Source organism: Schistocerca cancellata, chromosome 4, assembly GCF_023864275.1.
Source record: "Schistocerca cancellata isolate TAMUIC-IGC-003103 chromosome 4, iqSchCanc2.1, whole genome shotgun sequence".
In the NCBI taxonomy this organism is placed as follows: Eukaryota; Metazoa; Arthropoda; class Insecta; order Orthoptera; family Acrididae; genus Schistocerca; species Schistocerca cancellata.
In genome coordinates, this window is record NC_064629.1 from 26103868 (window position 1) to 26131110 (window position 27243).

The following is a 27243-nucleotide window of genomic DNA, read 5'->3' on the forward strand; positions in this document are numbered from 1 at the left end:
AATCAAAATTCCGTCTCCTGTTATAACAACCGGACTTGCCGCAACGGGCAGATTGGTGCACAGGGCCCCAGCAGATTCGGCCCCCATGTCTCCTGTCATCTCGTCCCATTATCATCAGACACACTTCCGTCCGTACGGGAAGCCTTATCATCAGGGACACTTCCGTCCGTACGGGAAGCCTCCTCCTCGGGACTTTACTGCCAGTCTAACAACACCTATGGACGTTAGCAATCTACAGGCCACCTCCATCCAGACCTGTGCAAAAACTTCAAAGGGGGGAAAGTGTTGTGACTCGCTGATCTTTCAAAGTGCCGCCGCGCAATTACGAGCGTGCTCTACATGTGGCGCTGTCTGTCAGCCATGTAGCAGCAGCACCACCTAAGCGGCCAGCCAGCCAGTGGCCGCTAGACTCGGACTCAGTTATGATTTGACTGTTGAAGTGTACACACGTCTTACTCTGCTTACTTGATCTGTGACTTTCATGTATTGCGTCTTCCTTGAAATATATTTGTTCAACTTGAAGTTATAACACACACCCCTGTGTATTCAGATATCCTGATTTTGGATTTACCTAGTGAAGTAAAGCAGGATTGAAAATAAGTACTAGGAATTAAAACTAATATTCAAATGCTAAATTTTTGAATCTGAAGTTCCTTTTGACACCAGCAACAAACAGACTTTCTGTCTTACAGTACCTATACTGTAAATACACAGGATTCATTTAGTCTGTTAACGTACTCTGTACCAGGACTGTTTTATAGCCCATCCATAGAAACCAGGCAATTTCACCAATATTTTAAAAAAAATCACTGCATCAAATCTGCTGATTGGATAGTGGCAAATTTAATATCACTTTAAAATTGCACTTTTCTGCTTTAATGCTATGTGAAAGAAACTTCATTGGCATGCATTGGCTTTGAATCACAGTTATAGAAATCACTAAGGTGTTTTTAAGAATTTAGAAAAATCACATGATGAAGAAAACTCAAACTCTGATTTATTTTTAACTATTTTTATGGCAGTACATTATATCTTACTGTCTGTCTACAGTCACTGCATACAAATTTCACACAGACTCGTTTTTTAGTGTGAAAAATTGTGAAATAAGGTTTTAGGCATAGTGCAACACCACACTGTTCAAACTGCTAGTTTGTGTCTTTGCAAGAAGCCTTCCAAGTCTCTTTCTAGCTGTTGGAACTGCACACGACTCATGAGCAGCATATTTGTTAGTCACTGAAGGTATGTTCTGGAAAAAATATCTTTGCTAGCTGTCCTACAATTCCTTCTGTTGTGTTGGCTGAATAGCCAACACCGTGTTACTAGAGGAGGCCGAAATGCACGCTTTTTAGCTCACGCAGGCTGGCGTGAGGAGGGAAGAACTATACTGACGTGAGGTCAGGAACATGACAAGGAATTAGAATTCAGAAAGCGGACGTAATTAGTTTCATACTTAACTTTAATCCATTAATGATGAACGTCGCTCTTGACGGTACATGAGTCACAATTTTATCTGTTCAGAAGACATAGTAACTGAATATTGTGCCTTGCTAGGTTGTAGCAAATGACGTAGCTGAAAGCTATGCTAAACTGTCGTCTCGGCAAATGAGAGTGTATGTAGGCAGTGAACCATTGCTAGCAAAGTCCGCTGTACAACTGGGGCGAGTGCTAGGGAGTCTCTCTAGACTAGACCTGCCGTGTGGCGGCGCTCAGTCTGCAATCACTGATAGTGGCGACACACGGGTCCGACGTATACTTACGGACCGCGGCCGATTTAATGGCTACCACTTAGTAAGTGTGGTGTCTGGCGGCGACACCACACCTTCAGTTCTTTGTACAACTTAAAGTGTGTTACCTGCAATAAGCTGAGCTGCAAGCTTTTTTTCCCATTTTCGTTTATTCAACATGTCCCATTGCAGTATTTGTAATACTAAATGTTTAGATACCATGATACATAAAGTAAAAGTCTAATTATAATGAGTTACATCATCATGGATGAAAAGTATTCACAATAGGAAATTTCTGTATGAGCAATATAAAGTTTCCAGGTAGAACATAATAAACGGTATACTAATAATTACATTCACAACAGTAAACTTCTGTATGATTGATAACACAGTTTTCAAGTAGAACACCATTTTCTTTTCCTTTTTTTAAAAAAAAAAACTTTTAGTAACATATATATTTATATGTTTGGAAATATTATTAAATTGCAAAATTTGTGAACTTAATTGCTTTGTAGCTTTACTGAAACCGGTTTATCAACAGGCTAGCTGCCTCCTGTTTTTGTAACGTTCTTCTTTAAAGTATCTCTCCCTGTATTAAGTTCACGACACACCCATAACAGGTGATCTAATGTTTCATCATCATCATCATCATCATCATCATCAACCACCACCACCACCACCACCACCACCACCACCACCACCACCATCTCCGCATGTACAAGCAGCACTTGGGGCTAGGCTGAACTGATGGTAGTAAGACATTAATCTTCTATGTCCTGTTGACGTTGTCATAACGTTAGATGACTGCAGCAATTTTATCAAAAGACAATGTTGAACAGTTGGAAAAAAATCTTCTATGGTTGCCCCTTTTGCAGTTTCAGCCCATTCTCTTTCCCATTTTTCTTTCGAAGAGGATTGTAACTTTCTTCTGATCACAGATGAATGGATTCTGTTGTAGCTTTCTGTTTCGTTTTTGCAAGCTGCTTGTTTGGCAAGCTTGTCTGCCAGTTCGTCCCTGGGAGTTCCTACATGGGCATTTGTCCATTCAAAGTTAGTACATCATTTCCTCCGATGCAATTCCTTAATTTTGTTTCTTGTCTCTTTACCAATATTTATGATTCCTGGAATTTTTTTTAATGAATCCAGTGTAATTTGACTGCTCGTGTGTATTACTGTTGCCATTTTAACATAAATTTTGTGTAAGTTCTCTAGTTTCTCTAAGGTTCACACAATTGCTGCTTGGTTAATGGTCCATGTGCACTTTAACTGATAGGCAAGTGTGCCATTAATGGTTACTACCATTCATCAACCCATTCCATTCTCCGAATTTGTAATTTCCTTCTGAAGTTACTCTACTTGCTGGATGGGGCCACTGTCTGTAATCTAAAGCAGTGTCTATAGAATGGGCCAAGTGCTCAATTTTTGTAATTTTATATTCTTCCGCAATTGCCTGGAGTTTAATAATTATTGGTGTAAGGCATGTTAGAATACACACCATCAGACATCGTTCTGTAAGCCTTTGCAATGTTTATGTTGATCAAGTGCTGGATTCGTCAAATCTTCACACAGTTACATTTTCTTCTTAGGGTGTGAATCCAAACAGGAGCTGCATATGCCGATATTAGTAGTGTAGCACCATTGTAAATTATTGTCACTGCTCCTGAACCAAGTCCATAGTTGAACCTTGCTGATTTATAAAAGGAAGGAATAAGTTCCGAGCATTTTTCAGTTATGTACCGTGTATGTTCATCAAACATAAATTTAGATTCAATAATTATACCCAAGTATTTTAATCATTCAACTTGTTACAAAACATTATTGTTTAGAACGATAACAACTGTTGCCTTTTCTTTACACCTTCTCTTTGTTATTACCATTACTTTCGATTTTTCCTCATTACAAACAGATTTTGCCTTTTGGGCCCAAGCTATGATTCTTCTCATTAGTATATACTTTGGTCAATACAATTAAATCATCTGCAAATGCTACTGTTTTTGTGTTAGATCCAAATTCATCAGAGAATTATACTGGATATTCCAAACACCTGGACACTTGCGGGTACCCTTTTGTTACCTTCTTTTCCTGTTTGATGTTGTTAAATGCCAACACTGCTGTTCTATCAATGACATAAAATTTACCTAGGTTATATAAGTTACTACAAAATTCAAATTCTAGCAGCATTTTAAGGAATCTGGGCCACCAAGCTGCATCAAAAGCTCCCTGAACATCAAGCCTGACCATTACCACACTGCCCTTGTAATACGTTTTCCTCTGCAAAGTTCTGAACAGCCAACAATGCATCGACTGTACCTTTCCAAGTAGTAAATCCATACTGATTGTTGCTTAAGAGATCCTTAGAGGAGACATGGTGCATAATTGTATAACTAATAGCCTTTCCAATTCTTTTCCCTCCATGTACAGAAGGCTGATGGGACGAAATGTGGACACTTTTGTGCTGTTTTCTTCACTAGGTTTGAGAATGAATACTATTTTACCTCTTTTCCACCATCTCAGAAAGCAACCTGCTATTTGGACAAGTGTTATATAAAGCAGTAAGATAGCTGGGAAAAAACTATGCAACTGATGATTGATCTTACTAGTAACACCATTTTCACCAAGAGTCTTGTTTGCAAGTACGTTCATTATTATTTCCTCTATTTCTGTCTGAGAAAAAGCTTCATCATCTACTGTTCTTTTGGGCCGTACCATTTGAGATCTTATTACTTTACGGTATTTCACATCTTGAGCTTGATCATCTTCAGACACAAAATATTCAAGCATATAAGTGGCAATTTCGATTAAATCCATTGTTGTTGTTGTCGTTGTTGTTGTTGTTGTTGTTGTTAACGTGGTGTCACCGCCAGACACCACACTTGCTAGGTGGTAGCCTTTAAATCGGCCGCGGTCCGTTATTATACGTCGGACCCGCGTGTCGCCACTATCAGTGATTGCAGACCGAGCGCCACCACACGGCAGGTCTAGAGAGTCTTCCTAGCACTCGCCCCAGTTGTACAGCCGACTTTGCTAGCGATGGTTCACTGACAAATTACGCTCTCATTTGCCGAGACGATAGTTAGCATAGCCTTCAGCTACGTCATTTGCTACGACCTAGCAAGGCGCCATTATCAGTTACTACTGATGCTGTAAAACATGTACCATCAAGATCGATGTTCACCTATTATGGATTAAAGTTAAATATTCTACCAGTTACCTCCTTTTTTTCTGAAGTCTAAAATCCGTGTCCTGTTCCAGACCTCACGCCAGCCTGCGTTAGCTTAAACGCGTGCCTTTCGGCTTCCTTATAGTGGGTTGGCTGTCTTGCCAATCCACAACAGTTGTTGTATTGTCATTTTGCTTAGAGTTGTCATGGGATTATTATTTCTGATTTTCCTTTATGTGGTTTGACAGACTGTGTTCCAAGGGTTATTTGTTGGGGTGAAGCTGCAGTATTGCTTCCAGGACTGCATTTTTGCTTTCTGTATAGCTGGGCTGTATTCCTTGTTCTCTTTACAATGCTGTTGCCTTTGTAGCTCCTTGTCTTAATAGCCCCCCATCCCCCCCCCCCCCCCCCCCCACACACACACACACACTGTAGTCAATTCAGTTGTCCATCAGTGGACAGATTTTCACCCAGTACTATACCATAGCTGATTTTTATCTTGAATGCTTTATTGCATGAGGTATCTAGAACTACTACTAATTCCAGGATAAGAGTTTCAGTATTTGTTTCTGCTTGAACTTTTTCTGTCAAATTCCGGTCCATTTTTTAAGTTGTGCAAGTCTGTGTTTAGCAAATAATTGCATGTAAGTTCTTCCCATAAGTACCAGTCAAAGTCTCTCAGGCTTTTGTATCTAACAATAATTGTTTTTAGTTTGGATTATGTTTCCAGCATATACCATTAGTCACACTCATATGCTAAAGGTAATAATCGTGTGGTCGGAGAAACTCTCTTCTTCACCATGCGTCCATTGGCTTATAATCGGCAGTAGATGAGAGGTGGTCATAGCTAAATCAATATTGCTCTTTCCTTTACTATTTTCAAAGGCTGGCCCACGATTCCCCTTGCTTAGTAAGTACAGATTACTGGAAGCCAGAAATTCTTTTAGCTTCTTTCCTCTGTAGGTTGTTACTGTATCATGCCACATGCTAAATCTCTAACTGCTGTCCAAAGCAATTACTAAACAAACTTCTTTACAGTATGCTATCATGTCATCAATTTTTTCAGGTCATCTTTGATCGATTTTGTGATATCTACGAACACACTATATATTAAAAATCGTGAATTTTCTTTTACTGTTTCTACAAATACTGAATCTTCGTTGTACACGTGGCTGATCATTATGGAACCACTATCTTTGTTGGTTATCAGTACTGCTGCCCTTTTCCTTGTGTCACATGGGCTCAATATCTTGTAGCCTCTAGTGATTCCACGTATGTTTTGTTGATAATAATATGGTTCTTGTATGAAAGCAATGTCAATCTGATATTGCACAATAAGCTGTATTAGGTTAGCTGTTGCAGCTCTGGATCACTGTAGATTTATTTGTATGCACTTAAATTTGTTTTTGAAGAGACTAGGTTGTTTGGCTTGTATCTAGTGATGCCATTAGTGATAATCTCTGTTCTGTTTCCGTTGCGAACTACACTACTGGCCATTAAAATTGCTACACCACGAAGATGACGTGCTACAGACACGAAATTTAACCGATCGGAAGAAGATGCTGTGATATGCAAATGATTAGCTTTTCAGAGCATTCACACAAGGTTGGCGACACCTACAACGCGCTGACATGAGGAAAGTTTCCAACCGATTTCTCATAGACAAACAGCAGTTGACCAGGGTTGCCTGGTGAAACGTCGTTGTGATGCCTCGTGTAAGGAGAAGAAATGCGTACCATCACGTTTCCGGTTTATCGTATCGCGACATTGCTGCTAACGTTGATCGAAATCCAATGACTGTTAGCAGAATATGGAATTGGTGGATTCAGGAGGGTAATACAGAACGCCATGCTGGATCCCAATGGCCTTGTATCACTAACAGTCGAGATGACAGGCATCTTATCCGCATGGCTGTAATGGATCGTGCAGCGACGTCTAGATCCCTGACTCAATAGATGGGGACGGATGCAAGACAAAAACCATCTGCACAAACAGTTCGATGATGTTTGCAGCAGCATCGACTATCAGCTCTGAGACCATGGCTGTGGTTACCCTTGACGCTGCATCACAGACAGGAGCACCTGCGATGGTATACTCAACGACGAACCTGGGTGCATGAATGGCAAAACGTCATTTTTTCGGATGAATCCAGGTTCTGTTTACAGAATCATGATGGTCGCATCCATGTTTGTCGACATCGCAGTGAACGCACATTGGAAGTGTGTATTCGTCATCGCCATACTGGCGTATCAATTGGCGTGATGGTATGGGGTGACATTGGTTACAAGTGTCTGTCACCTCTGGTTCGCATTGACGGGACTTTGAACAGTGGACCTTACATTTCAGATGTGTTACGACCCGTGGCTCTACCCTTCATTCGATCCCTGCGAAACCCTATATTTCAGCAGAAATGCATGACCGCATGTTGCAGGTCCTGTACAGGCCTTTCTGGATACAGAAAATGTTCAACTGCTGGCCTGGCCAGCACATTCTCCAGATCTCTCGCCAACTGAATGTTAACATCTAATATGAATGTACATGATATGAAGTCTTTTCCGATATTGATCTTGAGTATAGCTTTGTATGCAAGTGAAATGTGTACAGTTAACAGCACAGGCAAGAAACTAAAAGCTTTTGAAATGTGGTAGTACAGAATAATGCTGAAGATTAGACGGGTAAATCTAATAAACAATGAAGAGGTACTGAATCACAGTGGAGAGAAAAGCAATTTTTATGACTACTTTACTAAAATAAGGCATCAGTTCACGACACACATCTTAAGACATCAGGGAATCATGAATCTGGTAATGAAGGGAAGTGTAGGGGGTAAAAACAGTAGAGGGAAACGAAGTAGGTTCAAGTGGATGTAGGCTGTGGTAGTTATGCAAAGATGAAGCAGTCTGCAGTGGATAACCTAGTGAGGACAGCTGCACCAAAACAATCTTCATGCTAAAGACCACAACAATGTTATTATTTAGTATTAGCAAATGTATGGCTTTCAGAGAAGAACTTGAGCTTTAAGTTGAAAACAGAAGCAGACCCAAAGAACTACAAAGAATTTATTGAACTTATAAAGAAAATGTCAAGGAGGTATATTCCTTCTGAATGTATGACCTGATTTATACCTGGCTTTGACTCAAGCTCACAAGAACTCTTTATCATCTATCACAGCAAGTGTAACATAGATGCTTTCTCAGCAGATAAAATTGAAATTGGAGGTGCACTACTCTGAAACATAGCTAAACAAAGAAGGGAGAGAGGGGTTAAATTACTAACCAATCTGGAGATGAAATGGAACAGTCGAAGAGGCTGGAGGCTGATAAAAAATCTTAGAAATGATCTTACGAGCCTGCCATTTAGTACAAACATCACTCCAAACCAGACTGCTCACGAACTGCTACCAAATGGCAAGACAAGACAGAAGGTGTCAAATCTCAATCAAAACATAGGAGGTGACAGCAAATCTCTAGAAACTCCATTCCCAACTGAGGAATTGGGAAGAGCAATGCAAGAACTGAAAGAAAATAAGGCAGCAGACCCTGATGACATACGAACTGAACAAATAAAGCAGTTTGGTCCAAAAACTAATGAATGGCTAGTGAGGACGATGAACAGATGTTTGGAAACATTTCAGATTCCCCAACTATGGAGGATAACATTACTAAAGCCCGGCAAAGAGTCTACTGAGCAAAAAATTTCTGCCCTATTTCCTTAACCTGCCACCTATGTAAGTTATTTGAAAGAATTATTCTGTCAAGAATACAAACCAGAATCGATACAAAACTTATCCCTGAACAAGTTGTATTCACGCCACGGAAAGTATGTTGTAGTCAACTACCAAATCTGACTCAAAACATATAACACTGTCTTGAAATAAAATTGATAATGGTTGTTGGTTTTCTTGATTTTTATGCGGCATATGATACAGTAAACCACCAAGTACTTCTCACGGAAGGCTATGAAGTAATGAAGGACATTTGACTGACTTACACGTTAAGAGGAATGTTGCAGAATCAAAAGATTCTACACAATCTTCCAAGGGAAGAAAAGTAGACGGAGAAACCAAAAGAACGCGCTACCACAAGAGAGCGTTCTTTCCCCTATCTTGTACAACATGTACACAAATGACCAGCCACACAGCCGGAAATAGAGAGATGCATACATGTAGACAGTGCTGCCACTTCTGCTCAAGGAAGAATGTTTGAAGAGGTTGAAAGAAAACAGACAGAGGCTTTGCATGCCTTTGGGAACTACAATGAAGAAAATCATCTGTCACATAATGCATAAAAAATGAAAATATGTACATTCCACCTATGTAATAGAGAAGCCTAAAAACAGTTGGAAACAGAATAGGGAGATGTTAGAGTACAACACTACACCAAACCAAAATACTTGGAAATTACCATAGACCGTACACTGTCATTTAAAAAACACTGCACTGACCTAAAAGGAAAAATATGTGCAAGAAACAACATTACACTTAAATTGACTGGTTCAAAAGAGAGAGCGCAACCTGAAGTTCTTTGATCATCAACAATGGGACTATATTTTGCAGCCAGATAATATGCAGCACCAATAAGGTCTAGCCACTCCAAACACGCTGATGTCACTTTAAATGAGACTGTCCACAAAATTTACACACTTGCAGTCATAGCACCACCTAATATCAAATGCAACAAACGCAAAGTATAAAGGGTGTTCGAAAGGAAACAAGCCGGAGACACAAGTACAGAAACCAATACCTGTATGTAAGAAGTACTGACCCTGGCTGTTGAGACACTTGTCCCACTGTGAAACAAGGTGGTCAATGGCTGTCCCTCAAAATTCCCGAGGCTGCGATGTTAACCAGTTCCACACATACAGCTGGATGTCGTCATCCACACGAGTGCAGGAAAGGTTATGCTGACGTTCTTCTTCACTTCCTGCAGCACGAGACAACAGTGAATGCCCAATGTTACTCGAAAACCTTGACCACCCTTTGCCAAGCAATCAAATCAAAACGACCAGGCAATCTCAGCCATGTGGCTATTCCACTCCACGACAATGCAAAGCCTCATACGGCCAACACAATCGCGGCACTCCTGCAGAAATTAAAATAGGAGGTTATTGGCCACCCTCCATACAGTCCGGACCTCTCCCCCTGTGATTATGCTATTTTTGGTCCCCTTAAAAAGGCTCTGAGGGGACAAACGATTCACCTTGGACGACGACATCCAACTGTACACACAGAACTGGTTAACATCGCAGCCCTGGGAATTTTATGAGACAGCCATTCACCACCTTGTGTCATAGTGGGACAAGTGTGTCAACAGCTAGGGCGAATACTTCTAACATACAGGTACTGGTTTCTGTAATTATGCCTCCAGTTCATTTCTTTCTGAATGTCCCTTACAGTAAGTGAAATAGAGAGGAAAACGCAGCAAATTGACCCACAGCACTTAATGTATAACCACCAAACAGTTCCAACTTGTCTGAAGTCAAGTAAGGACTTTATCCAATGGATAGTAACAATAGAAGGACAACCTGAGACTGGCCCCCTATCTTTATGGTTGGACACACTCTGCAAAATACAAACCTGCACCCCACAGACAAAATCACAGGGGCAGCAACTACAGCACAGCACACACAGCGCACTGAATAGATAACAAAAGTTACACAGTGCAAAGTAAACGCGGTTAAGTGGGGCTACTCTGAAGACGAACAGAACGAATGTGGAGAAACCCAGACAATTGAACATTTGCTCATTTGCCCATGGGTGGAGTTTGTTTGCACAGCAGAAATCTATTTTTTGTGCAATGAAAAGGCTATAATAGCTGCACAGTTTTGGAGGAAACGAGTTTAGATGCTCTCACCTAGACATGGGAAGTAAAGCAAGCAAGCAAATAGGGTAGTCACCTATATCGGATTACATAAAAGTATTGCACAGTTTACACAATCAAATGCTTTTCATAAATCAAAAGAAAACCCTTGCTGTCCTTAGCGTATCTCTTAGCCCTCCAAGTGTCTTATACACAAAAGAATACAGTACGTTTGTATGGTTGTGATACCTTCCTGAATCTGAATTGCAAACGTGGCAAATTAAGTCTAGTGCCAGTAATTGCCTCCACTAACCTGTTTCCTTCTTTTTATAAAGTAATTTTTCTAATGAGTACTGTAATATATCAGGAAACTGACCACTCATGAAACACATACTGCAAAGGTTACAGATTACTACAACACTTACTATGAAGCACTGATCTCCATAGCTGAGATTTTAGCACAGCCATGTGAGTCTACTCTTCAGCGACTCAATTTTAGTTTCCCTCTTTCTTTCTGCTATAGCTGCATACAACACAACTGTCTCAAAACACCAACTTTAAAAGTTCTGTGTATTTGCCTTTACCAAAAACACTTGGATTTGACATGTCATACCTTGACAGTAAACCTGTCAACATTCAACCTCGGTTCTGTCATGCAGTCATTCTTAACATTTCTTAATCATTAATCATGCAACACATCATACAGGGTTATTCTAAATGAAGGACCTATTTTCAAAAATTCATATCTATTCAAGTACAAATCCAAAATGAAGGACCTATTTTCAAAAATTCATATCTATTCAAGTACAAATCCAAAATGAACAAGCTTTGTACCAATGAAAAGAGGAAGTTTCAAAGTTTTTTTTTCATAATGTTTGATATCAATTTCATAAATTTTTTAATTAGAAATGTGATGAATGTTATAAATGTTCAATGTGGTGACTGCTGGATGCATGGCAAACATCAACATGGTAGCCAAACTCGTCCCACACACGTGAAGGTATATCTGATGTTACTGAGTGTATGGCAGCAGTGATTCAGTTCCACAGTTCGTTCAGATTAATTACAAATATTTAAAAAATTATTAAATTGATATAAAACATTATGAAAAAGCTTTGATACTTCCTCTTTTCATTGGTATAAAGCTTGTTCATTTTGGATTTGTACTTGAATAAATATGAAGTTTTGAAAATGGATCCATCATTTAGATTAACTCTGTATTTTTGCCTCTGAGATGGTGATAGTTTCTGGTATCAGTATTGGATTCAGGTAACTGACCTATATAAAATGATGCAATATACAGTTTCCATACAAGTTACTTTTTTCGAAGACACAAAACAATTCACTTGCTGAAAGTTACTACAGTAGAGACAAAGGAATGACTGACAGAATTCCAATTGGTTAACATCTGGAAAGTGTATAATTATTTGACTGCACACACCACACACTAAAATGAAACTGCTCCCTTCTGAAAGACAGAGGCAAAGTTGCAGTAGTTCTGAAGTTTTTCTGGTGGCTCATAAGACTTAACTGAGCATTCTATGTGGGTATTTTTTACTATAATATAGCCAGTCATGGCAAGAGAAAATTCATTATCCCCTCCCACACACACACACACACACACACACACGACCCTTTTTAAAATATTACAGAACAATCTATAGTTTTCTTTCTTTATAGGATCACCAGATATCATTTGTGATACACACAATTTTTTTTTGTTGTTCTACAGGGAAGTCTTATCCCTCTATCCAGGATTTCCATTTACTGACTTGAGAATTATTTCGTATGATTTTTTTTATTTTTGGAAATACAGCTTCAAACAATTACACAAACTTATTAGAGAACAGGCTAAACAACTTGTCATTAACATTCATTTCCATATGTACAGGGTTCCACTCAATCTGCTGGAAGGGAAAGAGAGAGAGAGAGAGAGAGAGAGAGAGAGAGAGAGAGAGAGAGAGAGAGTGCACGTGCGCGCATGTGCTAATGAGTATGTGTCACAGAAACTGTATTTACAACCAAAAAACTGTAAGAAACAGTCCGCAGGCCACTAAACAAAACCCTGGATTACTAGAGCAATCAAAATTTCATGTAGAACAAAGAGAAAGTTACATGAATCAGTACGGATATCTTATTATCCCATAAAACAAGGAGAACTATTGATTATACTGTAATGTTTTAAAAGAGTGTCATTAAAAATCCAAAACTATGTACATCACATTTGAAACTAACAATACCTACAACGAAGTAAACAACATATGGCAAGTTATAAAAAGGGATAGTGAGGGAAGAAAGTAGAATGCATGTCTTATATATAAATACATTACAGGGAAATATACACTGATCAGGCAGAATATCACGACCACTGACCTACCATCGATATAAATCCATCCAGGTGGGAGCGGAGTCTCCTGGTGAGGAATGACTGCTAGTCACACACGTGCACGGTGCGTGCAGTATCAGTGAGTATGCTGCCCGCGTGTAGAATGGGAAAGGTGCACGATCGTGACGGCCCAAAGGCTCGGCACAAGCATTTCAGAAACTGCACGATTTGTCGGGTGTTCGAGGAGTGCTGTGGTAAAAATCTTCAACACGTGGTGAAACCACGTACAGGCATTTTGGAGTTTGGTGGCCACCCCTCATTACAGATGTCAGACTTAGCAGAGCAGACTGGTAAAACAGGACGGGCAGTGAACTGTGATGGAACTAACGTCAGACTTTAATGCTGGGCAGAGTACAAGTGTGTCTGAACACTTAGTGCACCAAACATTCCTAACGACGGGCCTCCGCAGCCAGTGACCCGTGCAGGTGACAATGTTAACACCACGACATCAGCAACTACGACTGAAAAGGGCACGAGACCACTGGCACTGGGCACTGGTGCACTGGCAGTGTGTGGCGCGGCCTGACGAATCCTGATACCTTCTTCATCACACCGACGGGAGGGAGTGAATCTGTTGTCTTCTGGGAAACAGCTCGTTGACTCCTGTATTGCAGGACAGAGACAAGATGGCAGTGGCTCCATTATGCTATGGGGAACATTCACACGGGCATCCATGGGTCCACTGGAATTTATGCAAGGCACCACGATGGCCACGGAGTATCGTACATAGGTTGCAGACCACGTATGTCCGATCACAAGGATCACATTTCCTGACGGCTGTGGTGTTTTTCAGCAAGATAACATGCCGTGTCAGTAGGATAGGAGTGTAATGGAACTATTGGAGAACACAGTGGTGAGTTCCCATTGAGGTGCTGCCCCACTAACTTGTCAGATCGGAACCCTATCAAATGAATACGGGATGTGATTGAACGTCGTGTCAAGACCTTATGGTCCCCCTCCCCGGAATTGACGGAAATTAGGTGTCCTGTGTGTGCAGATATGACACCAACTCCATCCAAACACTTATCAATACCTCATTGCTTCGATGCCACGATGCATCGCCGTTGTTATGCGAGCCAGAGGTGGACGTAGCAGTTATCGGGTAGGTGATCATAATGTTCTGGCTGATCAGTGTAGTAATAAACATTGAGCGAGTTGCCAATATATACAACTGACAATTAACAGCTGCAGAGGAAAATGGCTGTAAAGCCTCAGAGAGTGACTTCTTAAACCTACTGTATAAAGTTAGCAGCACCAAAGTCAGATGCATGTAATTCTCATCACACTTAGTGAAATCAAAAGCAAACTCAATGAGATGAAAAACTGACGTTATCCTGGGATTGATAATATTTCCACATGGGCATTTGGGCACCATCATTAATACACACATGCAGTCCTGGGTCACATATTTAATGAATCCCAGTGTCATGGTGTCGTATTACTGTGATTAAAATATACATGTATGGAACACTTTTCAAGAAGGATGAAAAAATTGAGACAACCATTGCCCAGCCACCCAGCTAATATATTTTCCCTTGGTCCTACAGTCTGGTGTTCAAAGGAACTGTTGATCACTTGAATGGCCACAAGATTCTCAGTCACTGTTAATTCAGTTTCCATCAAGTCCTATCCATAGATGATGCTATTTTCTCTCTCACTGATCAAATTCTGCAATCTCTTCACAGCGAATTGGTACCAATTGTCCTATGTGACATTTCCAAGGCTTTTTAACTGCATCAACCATGAAATTCTGATAATAAAACAGAATTATGGCTTAAGCAGAGTAGTGGGGAAATGGGTTAAGTCTTAGCTAACAGACAGGAAACAGAGGGTAACAATTACTGGCAGTAATGGAATTCTAGCTTCATCTAACTGGGGCACAGTCAACACTGGAGTGACACAAGGCTCTGTGCTGGGGTCCCTGCTGTTTTTTTATCTCTATAGATGATCTCTAACTCTTTTCCACTACAGTGAACAAGTTTGCCCTCTTTCCAGATAATACTCCTCTTCTAGTGGACAAAACAGGAGGGAAAAACTTGGAAACCTCTGCTAACATGGAATTTTATTATGCTAGTTTACTTGTATAAGACTCCCTAGATGTCAAAATAACTCATTATGTACAGTTTCATGGGGCAAAGAAAGAACAAGAGGACAAATATAAAATGTAATGGACAACAAATACACCAAGTGAACTCCACTAAGTTCTTGGGTATGTACACTGATAGCAAATTAAATTGGTCCTGCCATATTCTAGATATTGCAAATTTCCTTTTCCTTATGCATAATTCCATCATCTGCCCATATGGATGTTGTCATAGTTGCTTACTTCAGGATATTATACCCATGCATTGTTGTTTTACGGCATCACCTTTTGTGGTAAACAGTTCTTGGCAATAAGAAAATTATTACTCAGAGGAGTGTGATAAGCAATGAGTGGTGTGCAGCCAAGACACACTTGCAGAAATCTATTCCTGCTACTACAGGTTTCCAAAATGCCGTCTCAGTGTGCCTCTTCCCTTGTATGTTTCAGAAAAGAAACTGCTGTCTTTCCAAAACCAATAGTTCACATGGCCACATTATGAGGTCAGAACAGGGTTTACGTAGAAACTAGACAAACTTCAGCCTTATGCAAAAATTAGTAAATTACTCAGTTATGAAAGTTACCAATACTCTACCTACACACATCAAACTATAAAAATCAAGAGCAAATTGAAAGAATACCTCTTACAAAATTCATTCTACAGAAGTAGTGAATTTTTTAACATAAATGAGAGTGTTGTTGTTGTTGTTATGGTCTTCAGTCCTGAGACTGGTTTGATGCAGCTCTCCATGCTACTCTATCCTGTGCAAGCTTCTTCATCTCCCAGTACCTACTGCAACCTACATCCTTCTGAATCTGCTTAGTGTATTCATCTCTTGGTCTCCCCCTACGATTTTTACCCTCCACGCTGCCCTCCAATACTAAATTGGTGATCCCTTGATGCCTCAGAACATGTCCTACCAACCGATCCCTTCTTCTGGTCAAGTTGTGCCACAAGCTTCTCTTCTCCCCAATCCTACTCAATACTTCCTCATTAGTTATGTGATCTACCCATCTAATCTTCAGCATTCTTCTGTAGCACCACATTTCGAAAGCTTCTATTCTATTCTTGTCAAAACTATTTACCATCCATGTTTCACTTCCATACATGGCTACACTCCATACAAATACTTTCAGAAATGACTTCCTGACACTTAAATCTATACTCGATGTTAACAAATTTCTCTTCTTCAGAAACGCTTTCCTTGCCATTGCCAGTCTACATTTTATATCCTCTCTACTTTGACCATCATCAGTTATTTTGCTCCCCAAATAGCAAAACTACTTTATTACTTTAAGTGTCTCATTTCCTAATCTAATATCCTCAACATCACCCGACTTAATTTGACTACATTCCATTATTCTCGTTTTGTTTTTGTTGATGTTCATCTTATATCCTCCCTTCAAGACACCATCCATTCCATTCAACTGCTCTTCCAAGTCCTTTGCTGTGTCTGACAGAATTACAATGTCATCGGCGAACCTCAAAGTTTTTATTTCTTCTCCATGGATTTTAATACCTAGCCCGAATCTTTCTTTTGTTTCCTTTACTGCTTGCTCAATATACAGATTGAATAACATAGGGGAGAGGCTACAGCCCTGTCTCACTCCCTTCCCAACCACTGCTTCCCTTTCATGTCCCTCGACTCTTATAACTGCCATCTGGTTTCTGTAAAAATTGTAAATAGCCTTTCGCTCCCTGTATTTTACCCCTGCCACCTTTAGAATTTGAAAGAGAGTATTCCAGTCAACATTGTCAAAAGCTTTCTCTAAGTCTACAAATGCTAGAAACGTAGGTTTGCCTTTCCTTGATCTTTCTTCTAAGATAAGTCTTAAGGTCAGTATTGCCTCACATGTTCCAGTATTTCTACGGAATCCAAACTGATCTTCCCCGAGGTCGGCTTCTACTAGTTTTTCCATTCGTCTGTAAAGAATTCGTGTTAGTATTTTCCAGCTGTGGCTTATTAAGCTGATTGTTCGGTAATTTTCACATCTGTCAACACCTGCTTTCTTTGGGATTGGAATTATTATATTCTTCTTGAAGTCTGAGGGTATTTCGCCTGTTTCATACATCTTGCTCACCAGATGGTAGAGTTTCATCAGGATTGGCTCTCCCAAGGCCGTCAGTAGTTCCAATGGAATGTTGTCTACTCCGGGGGCCTTGTTTCGACTCAGGGCTTTCAGTGCTCTGTCAAACTCTTCACGCAGTATCGTATCTCCCATTTCATCTTCATCTACAGCCTCTTCCATTTCCATAATATTGTCCTCAAGTGCATCGCCCTTGTATAGACCCTCTATATACTCCTTCCACCTTTCTGCTTTCCCTTCTTTGCTTAGAACTGGGTTTCCATCTGAGCTCTTTATGTTCATACAAGTGGTTCTCTTATCTCCAAAAGTCTCTTTAATTTTCCTGTAGACAGTATCTATCTTACCCCTAGTGAGATACGCCTCTACATCCTTACATTTGTCCTCTAGCCATCCCTGCTTAGCCATTTTGCATTTCCTGTCGATCTCATTTTTGTATTCCTTTTTGCCTGCTTCATTTACTGCATTTTTATATTTTCTCCTTTCATCAATTAAATTCAATATTTCATCTGTTACCCAAGGATTTCTACTAGCCCTCGTCTTTTTACCTACTTGATCCTCTGCTGCCTTCACTACTTCATCCCTCAAAGCTACCCATTCTTCTTCTACTGTATTTCTTTCCCCCATTCCTGTCAATTGTTCCCTTATGCTCTCCCTGAAACTCTGTACAACCTCTGGTTCTTTCAGTTTATCCAGGTCCCATCTCCTAAAGTTCCCACCTTTTTGCAGTTTCTTCTGTTTTAATCTACAGGTCATAACCAATAGATTGTGGTCAGAGTCCACATCTGCCCCTGGAAATGTCTTACAATTTAAAACCTGGTTCCTAAATCTCTGTCTTACCATTATATAATCTATCCGATACCTTTTAGTGTCTCCAGGGTTCTTCCATGTATACAACTTTCTATCATGATTCTTAAACCAAGTGTTAGCTATGATTAAGTTGTGCTCTGTGCAAAATTCTACCAGGCGGCTTCCTCTTTCATTTCTTAGCCCCAATCCATATTCACCTACTACGTTTCCTTCTCTCCCTTTTCCTACACTCGAATTCCAGTCACCAATGACTATTAAATTTTCATCTCCCTTCACTGTCTGAATAATTTCTTTTATTTCATCATACATTTCTTCAATTTCTTCGTCATCTGCAGAGCTAGTTGGCATATAAACTTGTACCACTGTAGTAGGTGTGGGCTTCGTATCTATCTTGGCCACAATAATGCGTTCACTATGCTGTTTGTAGTAGCTTACCCGCATTCCTATTTTCCTATTCATTATTAAACCTACTCCTGCATTACCCCTATTTGACTTTGTGTTTATAACCCTATAGTCACCTGACCAGGAGTCTTGTTCCACCTGCCACCGAACTTCACTAATTCCCACTATATCTAACTTTAACCTATCCATTTCCCTTTTTAAATTTTCTAACCTACCTGCCCGATTAAGGGATCTGACGTTCCACGCTCCAATCCGTAGAACGCCAGTTTTCTTTCTGCTGATAACGACATCCTCTTGAGTAGTCCCCACCCGGAGATCCGAATGGGGGACTATTTTACCTCCGGAATATTTTACCCAAGAGGACGCCATCATCATTTAATCATACAGTAAAGCTGCATGCCCTTGAGAAAAATTACGGCCGTAGTTTCCCCTTGCTTTCAGCCGCTCGCAGTACCAGCACAGCAAGGCCGTTTTGGTTATTGTTACAGGGCCAGATCAGTCAATCATCCATACTGTTGCCCTTGTAACTACTGAAAAGGCTGCTGCCCCTCTTCAGGAACCACACGTTTGTCTGGCCTCTCAACAGATACCCCTCCGTTGTGGTTGTACCTACGGTACGGCTATCTGTATCGCTGAGGCACGCAAGCCTCCCCACCAACGGCAAGGTCCATGGTTCATGAGGGGCGGGGGGGGGGGGGGGGGGGGGGGGGGGGGGGGAATGAGAGTGTATGTGTGTGGTTTTAATGTATAACTGGGATATACCATTACTGCAAGCATAAAATAAATTATTTATTATCATACAATATATCATACTGGTTTTTAAATATTAAGAAATTGTTAATATGAATTCTCTTAGTGCATGCGTAAATATTAAGTCCAATGTCTTGCTCTATTACATATGTTGTTATTTTCATGTTTTATGATGTAACATTACCATGAATCTACTATACCGCACCCAACTGTACCCATTATAGTACATTTTATAAAAAAATTATTGATTGTCAATGAAAACACTGATTCATTCTCTATCCTACCCCCCCCCCCCACACTCTCACTCTCACTCTCTCTCTCTCTCTCTCTCTCTCTCTCTCTCTCTAACATGTAATGTGGTGCAGCACTAAACGGCAACACAATCTACCACACCCTCGATAATCACCGCAGGAAGAAAAGATGGAAACACCCATATGATACAAGTATATTCTTTACTGTAGAAATCAATGGAACTGCTGGCATTTGACACAAAATCTGATAACACATTTCACACAGTCTGGTTCGAATGCATTTGGATTCTGGGTGCTCAACTTTAAAGTTATCAGTGCTTGTATAAAGAAATACTTTTCTTTCAATATGACAAAACAATGGAGATTGCCATGAGATAACAAACTTCTCAATTAAAATCCAGTAACAAAATGCAAAATGACTGTTTTTACAACTGCATCTGAGATAAATATTGCTTGATGACAACTGCTATAAAATGGGAAAGATCCTGTCACTCTGAAATATGATAAAAGCAAGCATGTGTACAGGAGGGGAGTGGGGAGATCCGCGAGCACGTGCGCGCGCGCCTGCGCGCACACACACACACACACACACACACACACACACACACACACACACACACACACACACACACACAGAGACAGAGAGAGAGAGAGAGAGAGAGAGAGAGAGACCTCAAATTTTTCATACAACTACAAAGGTACAAAGAAATTAATTCTTAATCAAATGTGAGCAGTAAAAAGAACTACTTTAAAAACAATGTTTGATATAAATAAGTGTCTGTTTGACTACTGATATAAAAATTCAAAAGAGCCTGCCACTCTGATACACATTTAAATCTAGGCTTAACACCTTAGGGAGGAACTGTGACACTAAATAAATAAAATTTTAATACTTCAAATGAACTTGTCCAGTTGTTATTTAAAACAGAGATTAACAATTAATTTAGAGAATTCCCTCTTGTCAGCAAATAAAATACAAGGAACTATTACGTGGCATACCAAAATTGGTAGACAAGTACCTCACACCTGTGCATCCTCTCATTAGGGGAATAATCCTGAGTCAATGGGGAGAGTCTTATACAAAGTCTTTTGAGAACTGCTGCCATCATCTCTCTTCGGTTGAAGAGAAAGACACTACGGTCACGTTGACTCGAGACTTAGCCACTGAGACTCCCACACATTCATTTCGTCTCCCCTGAACACCAACAGCACAAATTTTACGAGGATCCACGCTGTGTTAAGTGATTTATATCATATGCTTCCGCAGTTGTTGTATGTGCCACCTTTGCAATAGGTAGAGGATGTTCTAGCTACTTTGGAGCGACTCTTCTGGGTACATTTACTGAGTGGACAGCTGAGCACACCTGGAATCTGAACCGATGACTTTTCACACCTGATGCTAGATCATCCATCTGAGCACCCTAAGGACCACGGAAAGGGTTGACCAATTTGACAATGTGCTACATGTGACACCTGAATTTTGCAGCTACAAGTGACATACGGCACGAGTGTGAAAACAATACCTGAGCAGTCTGTTACAGAGAAGTGTGTAATGAACACAGCAGCATCTCACGAGTCAATCAACTTTGAACACAGGATGATAATCAGCGCACAACAAATGGGTCGTAGATTCTAAAAGAATTCAGGTTTCTGAGATCAACAGTGTCTAAGATAGGGCTTCAGTATCACAGAGACAATGTTTCCACACACATAAACCACAGACCAGGGCAACCACGAGTGTGTATCGAATGGACATCCTGTCACCTCACCACGGCCATACGAGACAATGGATAGTCTAACAGTGAGTCAGGTAGCTACCAATTTGAATGTGGAGTGTCAGGATCCTGTTTCTATGATGACTGCATAGAGACAAATGCACCACATAGGCCTCAGCAGCAGCCATCCAACTCGTGTCCCACTGCAGACACCCCAACACAGCTTAAGAACTGGTATGGGACCACAAACATTATCAATGGACCGTGAAACAGTGGCAACATGCAACACAGCCTGTTGACAAGCTTATTGGCAGGTGGCAGAGTAGCATATGTCCCATGAAGCTATGGATCCTATGTGTCATCAAGGTTGTGTCAAGTCAAAACACAGTTCAGTTATGATCTGGACTGTGTTCACATGGTCACAGTTAGGCCCCATTGTCTATCTGCATGATCAATGAAAGATGCACATTATACAGATATTCTTGTAGGCCATCTCCATCCCTTTCTGGTAACAGAGTACCCTGGCAGAGATGCCATGTTTCAACAGTACAATTTGACATGTCACCTCTCTATGGTTGAAAGCAGGTGGATTGATGAACAGTCCAGTGGATCCTCAACTACAAGTTGCTACTCCCTCACCTCCCCAAATCACCCATCTTAACCCAATCAAGTATTTATGGGATGTTGCTGATACTCAAACCCAACAGTAGCTATACAAGAACAATTGCCGATAGTGTTGTAGGGTCAGTATATCTGTAGAAAGATTCTAACGGTTCACAGAATTATTGCAGTTTTGACAGCTAGTAAATGAGTGAATCATTACTAACAAACATCCAGTGGCTTTCCATGACTTTTGACAACTCTGTATTAAGTTTGGTATTGAACACAGTATATTATTCAGCATGTGTAACCTGAGTCCACAGATGGGGAAATTAATGGAGCAAGCAATAGTGCCCCTCTATTGTGCCTATCAGTATGCAAAAAACTTCAAATTACTGTATTAAAATCACCACTAAAAATTATTTCAAAAGGCATAGTATGGAGTACAGAACTTGCTGCACACTGTCAGTTTTAAACTGTAAGAGTCTCACAACTAGCCAGCAAGGAACTCTGTCCCAACCTTGTATCAAGACACTCGTATCTCATTAATGTTGCTTTACCTGAATACCAAGTGAATGTTTGGCTCATAGACAGTTCCAAGCAGTCACGATCAACAGTAGGGAAAGAGGTGACTATAGGTGTGCTGAGACCTTTTACGCATTCTGCATCATCTGTAGTTGCTGTGAAAATATTAGTGGTGACTATGCAGTATTTGCACATATGCTGGACATCGGGCCGACTGTATATGCTCCAACACCTCAAGCTGCAATGAGTGGAGAATCTTACAATATTAAAATTGCACAGACCTACATACAAGACAACCATACTCCAACTGAGGATGAACAAAACTGTAAAACAGTATGGAGCTAGAATTTTATGCCTGCCGGTTCTTCCTATCCAGAGGCTTTGGAATGTTCAGGGCTTTGAATAGCTGATGCCAAACACAGCAAACAATTCAGCTCCAAGTGACCAGAATTCTGCATACAAATAAGGCTTACTCATGTATGGGAGGTTCTTGGGAAATCCTTACAAAACAAATGTCAGTGAAAGAACAATGAAGAATATGAGATTCATGTCACAATGCAGTTATTCCTCTTAACAATTTCAGTGCTCTGGGTTGTATCATACTTTTTGTGTTAAAAACATGTTGAAAATTAAAGAGCAGGCCAAGTATTTATGTATGGAATTAGATCAACTGCATGCTTACAACCACATGGACAACATAACTATAAATATGTGGCATCTGCAAACAGGTCGAACATATGTTCATAGGACTTTTCCTCTGTTGCCCACAAACAATAAAGCTATAAGACACTGTATCAATTACTCAAAATTAAATTTTATGTTATATTTAAAGGTTTAGAATAAGAGAAATTAGTTAGATTGCCATGTATTACACACACAAATACGTATCAGCACTACTGTCACACTATCTAGTATGATGACAGTAAATAATGTTTCCCCAGGAATCTATGCCAACACAACAATGAACAAAAAGAACAAGTAAATAACACAGAATAACTATCCACCACATAAACTATACAAAGCAGTAAGTTATGAGCAACAAACAGCTCCCTTTTCAACTAAAACTGAACCTGAAACAATGGCTTTCAAGCAAGTGATGATGTCTCTTCCTCTAAACAGCTGTTTTATACTGAAAAACATTACTTACAGCCCTCCCCCCAACCACCACCTTGGTCTATTCCTTCCCTTCAACAGTGCATCTTTCCCCACTGTTTCCAGCATGTTCCCACAGCATTTACCACAAATAATTCACTATTTAAAACGTGTTCCCATTGTCGAAACAAGCATTTAATTTTCTGTAACACTGCAGGTTGTCTAGAGCCTTACCAGGCAATTACAATCTCAAATCATTCAGTCATAATATCAAACTGTACCAGAACTTTCCAAAGGTTTTAAGGAGGAAGAACACATGTTCTAGTCTGTGTCATAAATCATATGGTTAGTATTTTTTATAATTATCATATGAAAATGACAACAAAAATCTCAATATTCGAAGCAGAAAATATTTGTTTCCACTTTTTGAAAGTCCTTTGCATCTGCCTTATAATAGGCACAAGGCAAATTAACTTTGGACCTAATTCAATACAGATTTTGCATTGTGATAGCAAATGAATATCTAAGCATTAATAATGTAAATTTCCTAAAAGTTACAGTAGCATGAATGGATAAAAGTTGATAAGTAAGCTCAAAATCCTAACATGCAGCTGAAATGCATCTCATTTGGAAACTTCACTTGAGTACCACATATTCCTAGCAGCAAAGGGAAAGAAACAAATAAGTAAATACACAGTCTGTTTGTGAAACATTGTTCAATAACAAATGCCTGCATATATTATGTTTATTTCTTTTGGGTCCCTTGAATTATACAATAAAAATACCACAGACAATTCTGATCTTACACTATACCCCACTAACCTCAAAAGTATCTGGTTTCTCCACAGTTGTGCTGCTGTTACCAGTCAGTATAATATCACCTTTGGAATGGTCCCGCTTGTGTTGTTGTCGGGGGGACGGGCGTGGACTTGACTGTGGACTCGTACTTGGGCTTGGAGACCTACATAGAACACACTCACACATGATATCTGAGGGCACCTTCACAAAAAAGCAGCAGGAGGACAGGTATGTGTTAATTACTGATCAACACAAAAGGCAAACAGCAAACAAAACCCACTAACACATTTAAAAAGCTTAACACTATGTTCTCAGGTAAGACAGTGGGTACAGGCAGCACACTATATCAAATTAAGCTGTACTTCTAGTACATATTAAGGAAAATGTACCTGTCTGAAGAAATATGCCCAAATACAGGGCAAAAAGCATGAATGGATAATAATACAATGTCAGTACATGGGATGATTACATTATGCTCAACAATTACATTAAAAATGAAACTGTGGCCACTGTAGTTTTCTATGCAGTGCTCAATAAAAGTTTATATTAATGCCTAAATGATGAACAAATCACAGTTTCTTTAGCTAACGTCACACAAGCCATGTTTACCGTGGTTCCAGGGAGCCATTGGGATTAGCAACATGACAGGCAGAGGGTAAAGTCATTGTGTTGAACGTCAAGGATGAACTGATGCTACTCCCAATTACGTCGTGACTAGATATTAACAGGTTCTCCACAGACTTACGCCTGAAAATACAAAAGACTCGCTGTAATGCAAAGCTTTACTTCAATACTAGATAATGACATACAACATACCAATAAACACAAGGGAATTATTACACAAGAAAATATTAAGCTTGTGACTGCTCAGAACAGTTAAATTTATATGGCAAGGAATTCTACACATGCATTATGGGTGGAAACAAATCTAATCAGAGAGCAAGACTAAAAACAAAGAATTTACTCCACAAATCTACTATGCAAACATGCAATGAATATACACTGCAGACAAGCACACTGACTTTTGTATAGTGAATGTTGACATAATAAACTTAGCAAACCACTTGGAATCTAGAGATATGTGTGAGAATGTGTTAACAGCCATGCACCAAACCCCTGCACACCAGTAGTAGTGTGTTGATAGAAAGTTACACAAATAATGAACCCAATTTTCATTCTCTATATCACACATTTCAAGCACGCCACAGAAAAATCATAGATTTAGTAGTATAATACCTTACTGTGCTGTAATTACAAATATTACCCATTGGCTACAATGACAACTACAGTTTATTTTTAAGCAAGTACCTTGGAAAACTGAGACAAGAAGAGCTAAGTACCCAAGAAACAGAACAGACTTCACAACAATGTGAATTACCTAAAATTTTCAATAGAATATTGTCAATACAGAACACAAATTTTTTAAAAAAATAAGAATCTGGGAGATCTTTTTAACACAGCTGTATCAAATTATTCCCTCTCCTTTCAGAATGTAATAAATGCACATACAAAATTTTCAAGATTGCTTTATCAGAATCCATTTCTAGAGAAAATCCACTTTTGGGCCTCAATACATGGAATACAGAAAACAATGGTGGTGTGGAAGTACACCACAAATGTGTGCTCTAGGTGTTGAATTTCTGAAATGTCTTCTAATACCAATGTTTCTGACACCTGTCTCTTGTCTACAAAAATTAACTTTTTCTTATACCTTTCTCCCATTGCTAAATATCCCATCATCACAAATGCTTGTTGAGTTGACTTACTTTTTCTAAAGCTAAGATGATTTTTATTCACCAGATCTTCAGAGCTTTCAACATATTTACTGTCGCTGACTCTTTAAAGGTTAGACTGGTAGCCAGAACAGTGACACTGCCACGTCAAAGTATTTCATGTGCCACATGTTTCTAAATGAAACAATCACATATGATTTTGTCATGTGTAACTTATGGATCAAAGGCATTACTCTTCATTTCTGCTGTGGACCGCCATACTCTTGTGAAATCAGTTAAACAGTGCTGGTTCAAAATTAAAGGAAGAATGCTCGATCCAAAACCATTTCAATCTACGAAGAAAAGACAAGATGAATTGATTTATTCTCCCAGTGGATTAATGGATTAATTAAAATATTGTAGTCTCTACAAGCCCATCCCTATGGCCATATGAGTTAAAGTGCTGGATGGGTAGCTGTGCCAGCCCCGGATCGAATCCGTTCGGTGGATTAACAATGAGGGGCAGTATGCCAACCAACTTGGATGTGGTTTTTAAGTGGTTCCCACATCCCACTAGGTGAATATTGAGGTGGAACTTGTTTCCCACCTCAGTTACACAGTTTGCACATACTTGGAAAGCTTTTGGTATCTTTCACATGAATAACACCTCAACAGACAGATAGGGTAGATGTAGTCAACCCCGAGGGTAACAGTAAGGCAAAGGGAGGGCACCCAGCAATCTCTTAAATTAGCCATGCCAAATGCATTAATAAACATGCCAATCCTGTGCTGATGTGGGACTAAAGCACAAGAAAAAGATGATCATCAGAATATGAACAACAAATCCAATGTACATTAAGACGAACTGCTGAATGTAGATGCTTGTGACTGAAAAGTAAAGGGAATATAAACTATCTGAATGAACCCGTAGGATTTGTTACTCTGCATTTACTCAAAAATGAGCGTTTAGAGTGGATCATTTTAATCTAAGAAACAGCAAAAGCAAAGTGGTAGGGTCTATTAATTGTTGGCAGTTCATATGTATGGCAGTAATGGTACCACTTAGGGAAAGGAAGCAAGGGATGGGAAGGAACACCAATTGCACTCAGTGTGTATGCCTGAAGCCATCATTCAGATTCCAGTAGTCATTGAGGGAACAGGGTGCGATCAAATACAGACTATGGAGCACTTTGGAACAAACATTATCCGCCATCTGGGCTCCAAAGTCATACTTGGCTGATTCGTACGACTAGCAGTGTGTTGAGGATACTGGCCTTGCTCCCGGAATTTCAATGAAGCTCAAAATCGGCAGCATAGCCCCCAGAACACATGTCGTCCTGGTTCCGAGTCGAGTG

General features: G+C 39.9%; 1 protein-coding gene across 3 annotated transcripts in view; it reads right to left on the bottom strand.

The window, feature by feature from the left end:
• LOC126184803 (protein Aster-B-like) overlaps positions 1-27243 on the bottom strand; it is a 243951-nt gene that overhangs the window by 202162 nt on the left and 14546 nt on the right. For all 3 annotated transcript variants that reach the window (XM_049927391.1, XM_049927390.1, XM_049927389.1), the window contains 2 exons: positions 24786-24923; positions 24201-24339 (listed from right to left, as the gene is read on the bottom strand). In XM_049927391.1, the coding sequence (XP_049783348.1) occupies positions 24201-24339; positions 24786-24923 (277 nt within the window). The remainder of the gene's footprint in view (positions 1-24200; positions 24340-24785; positions 24924-27243) is intronic.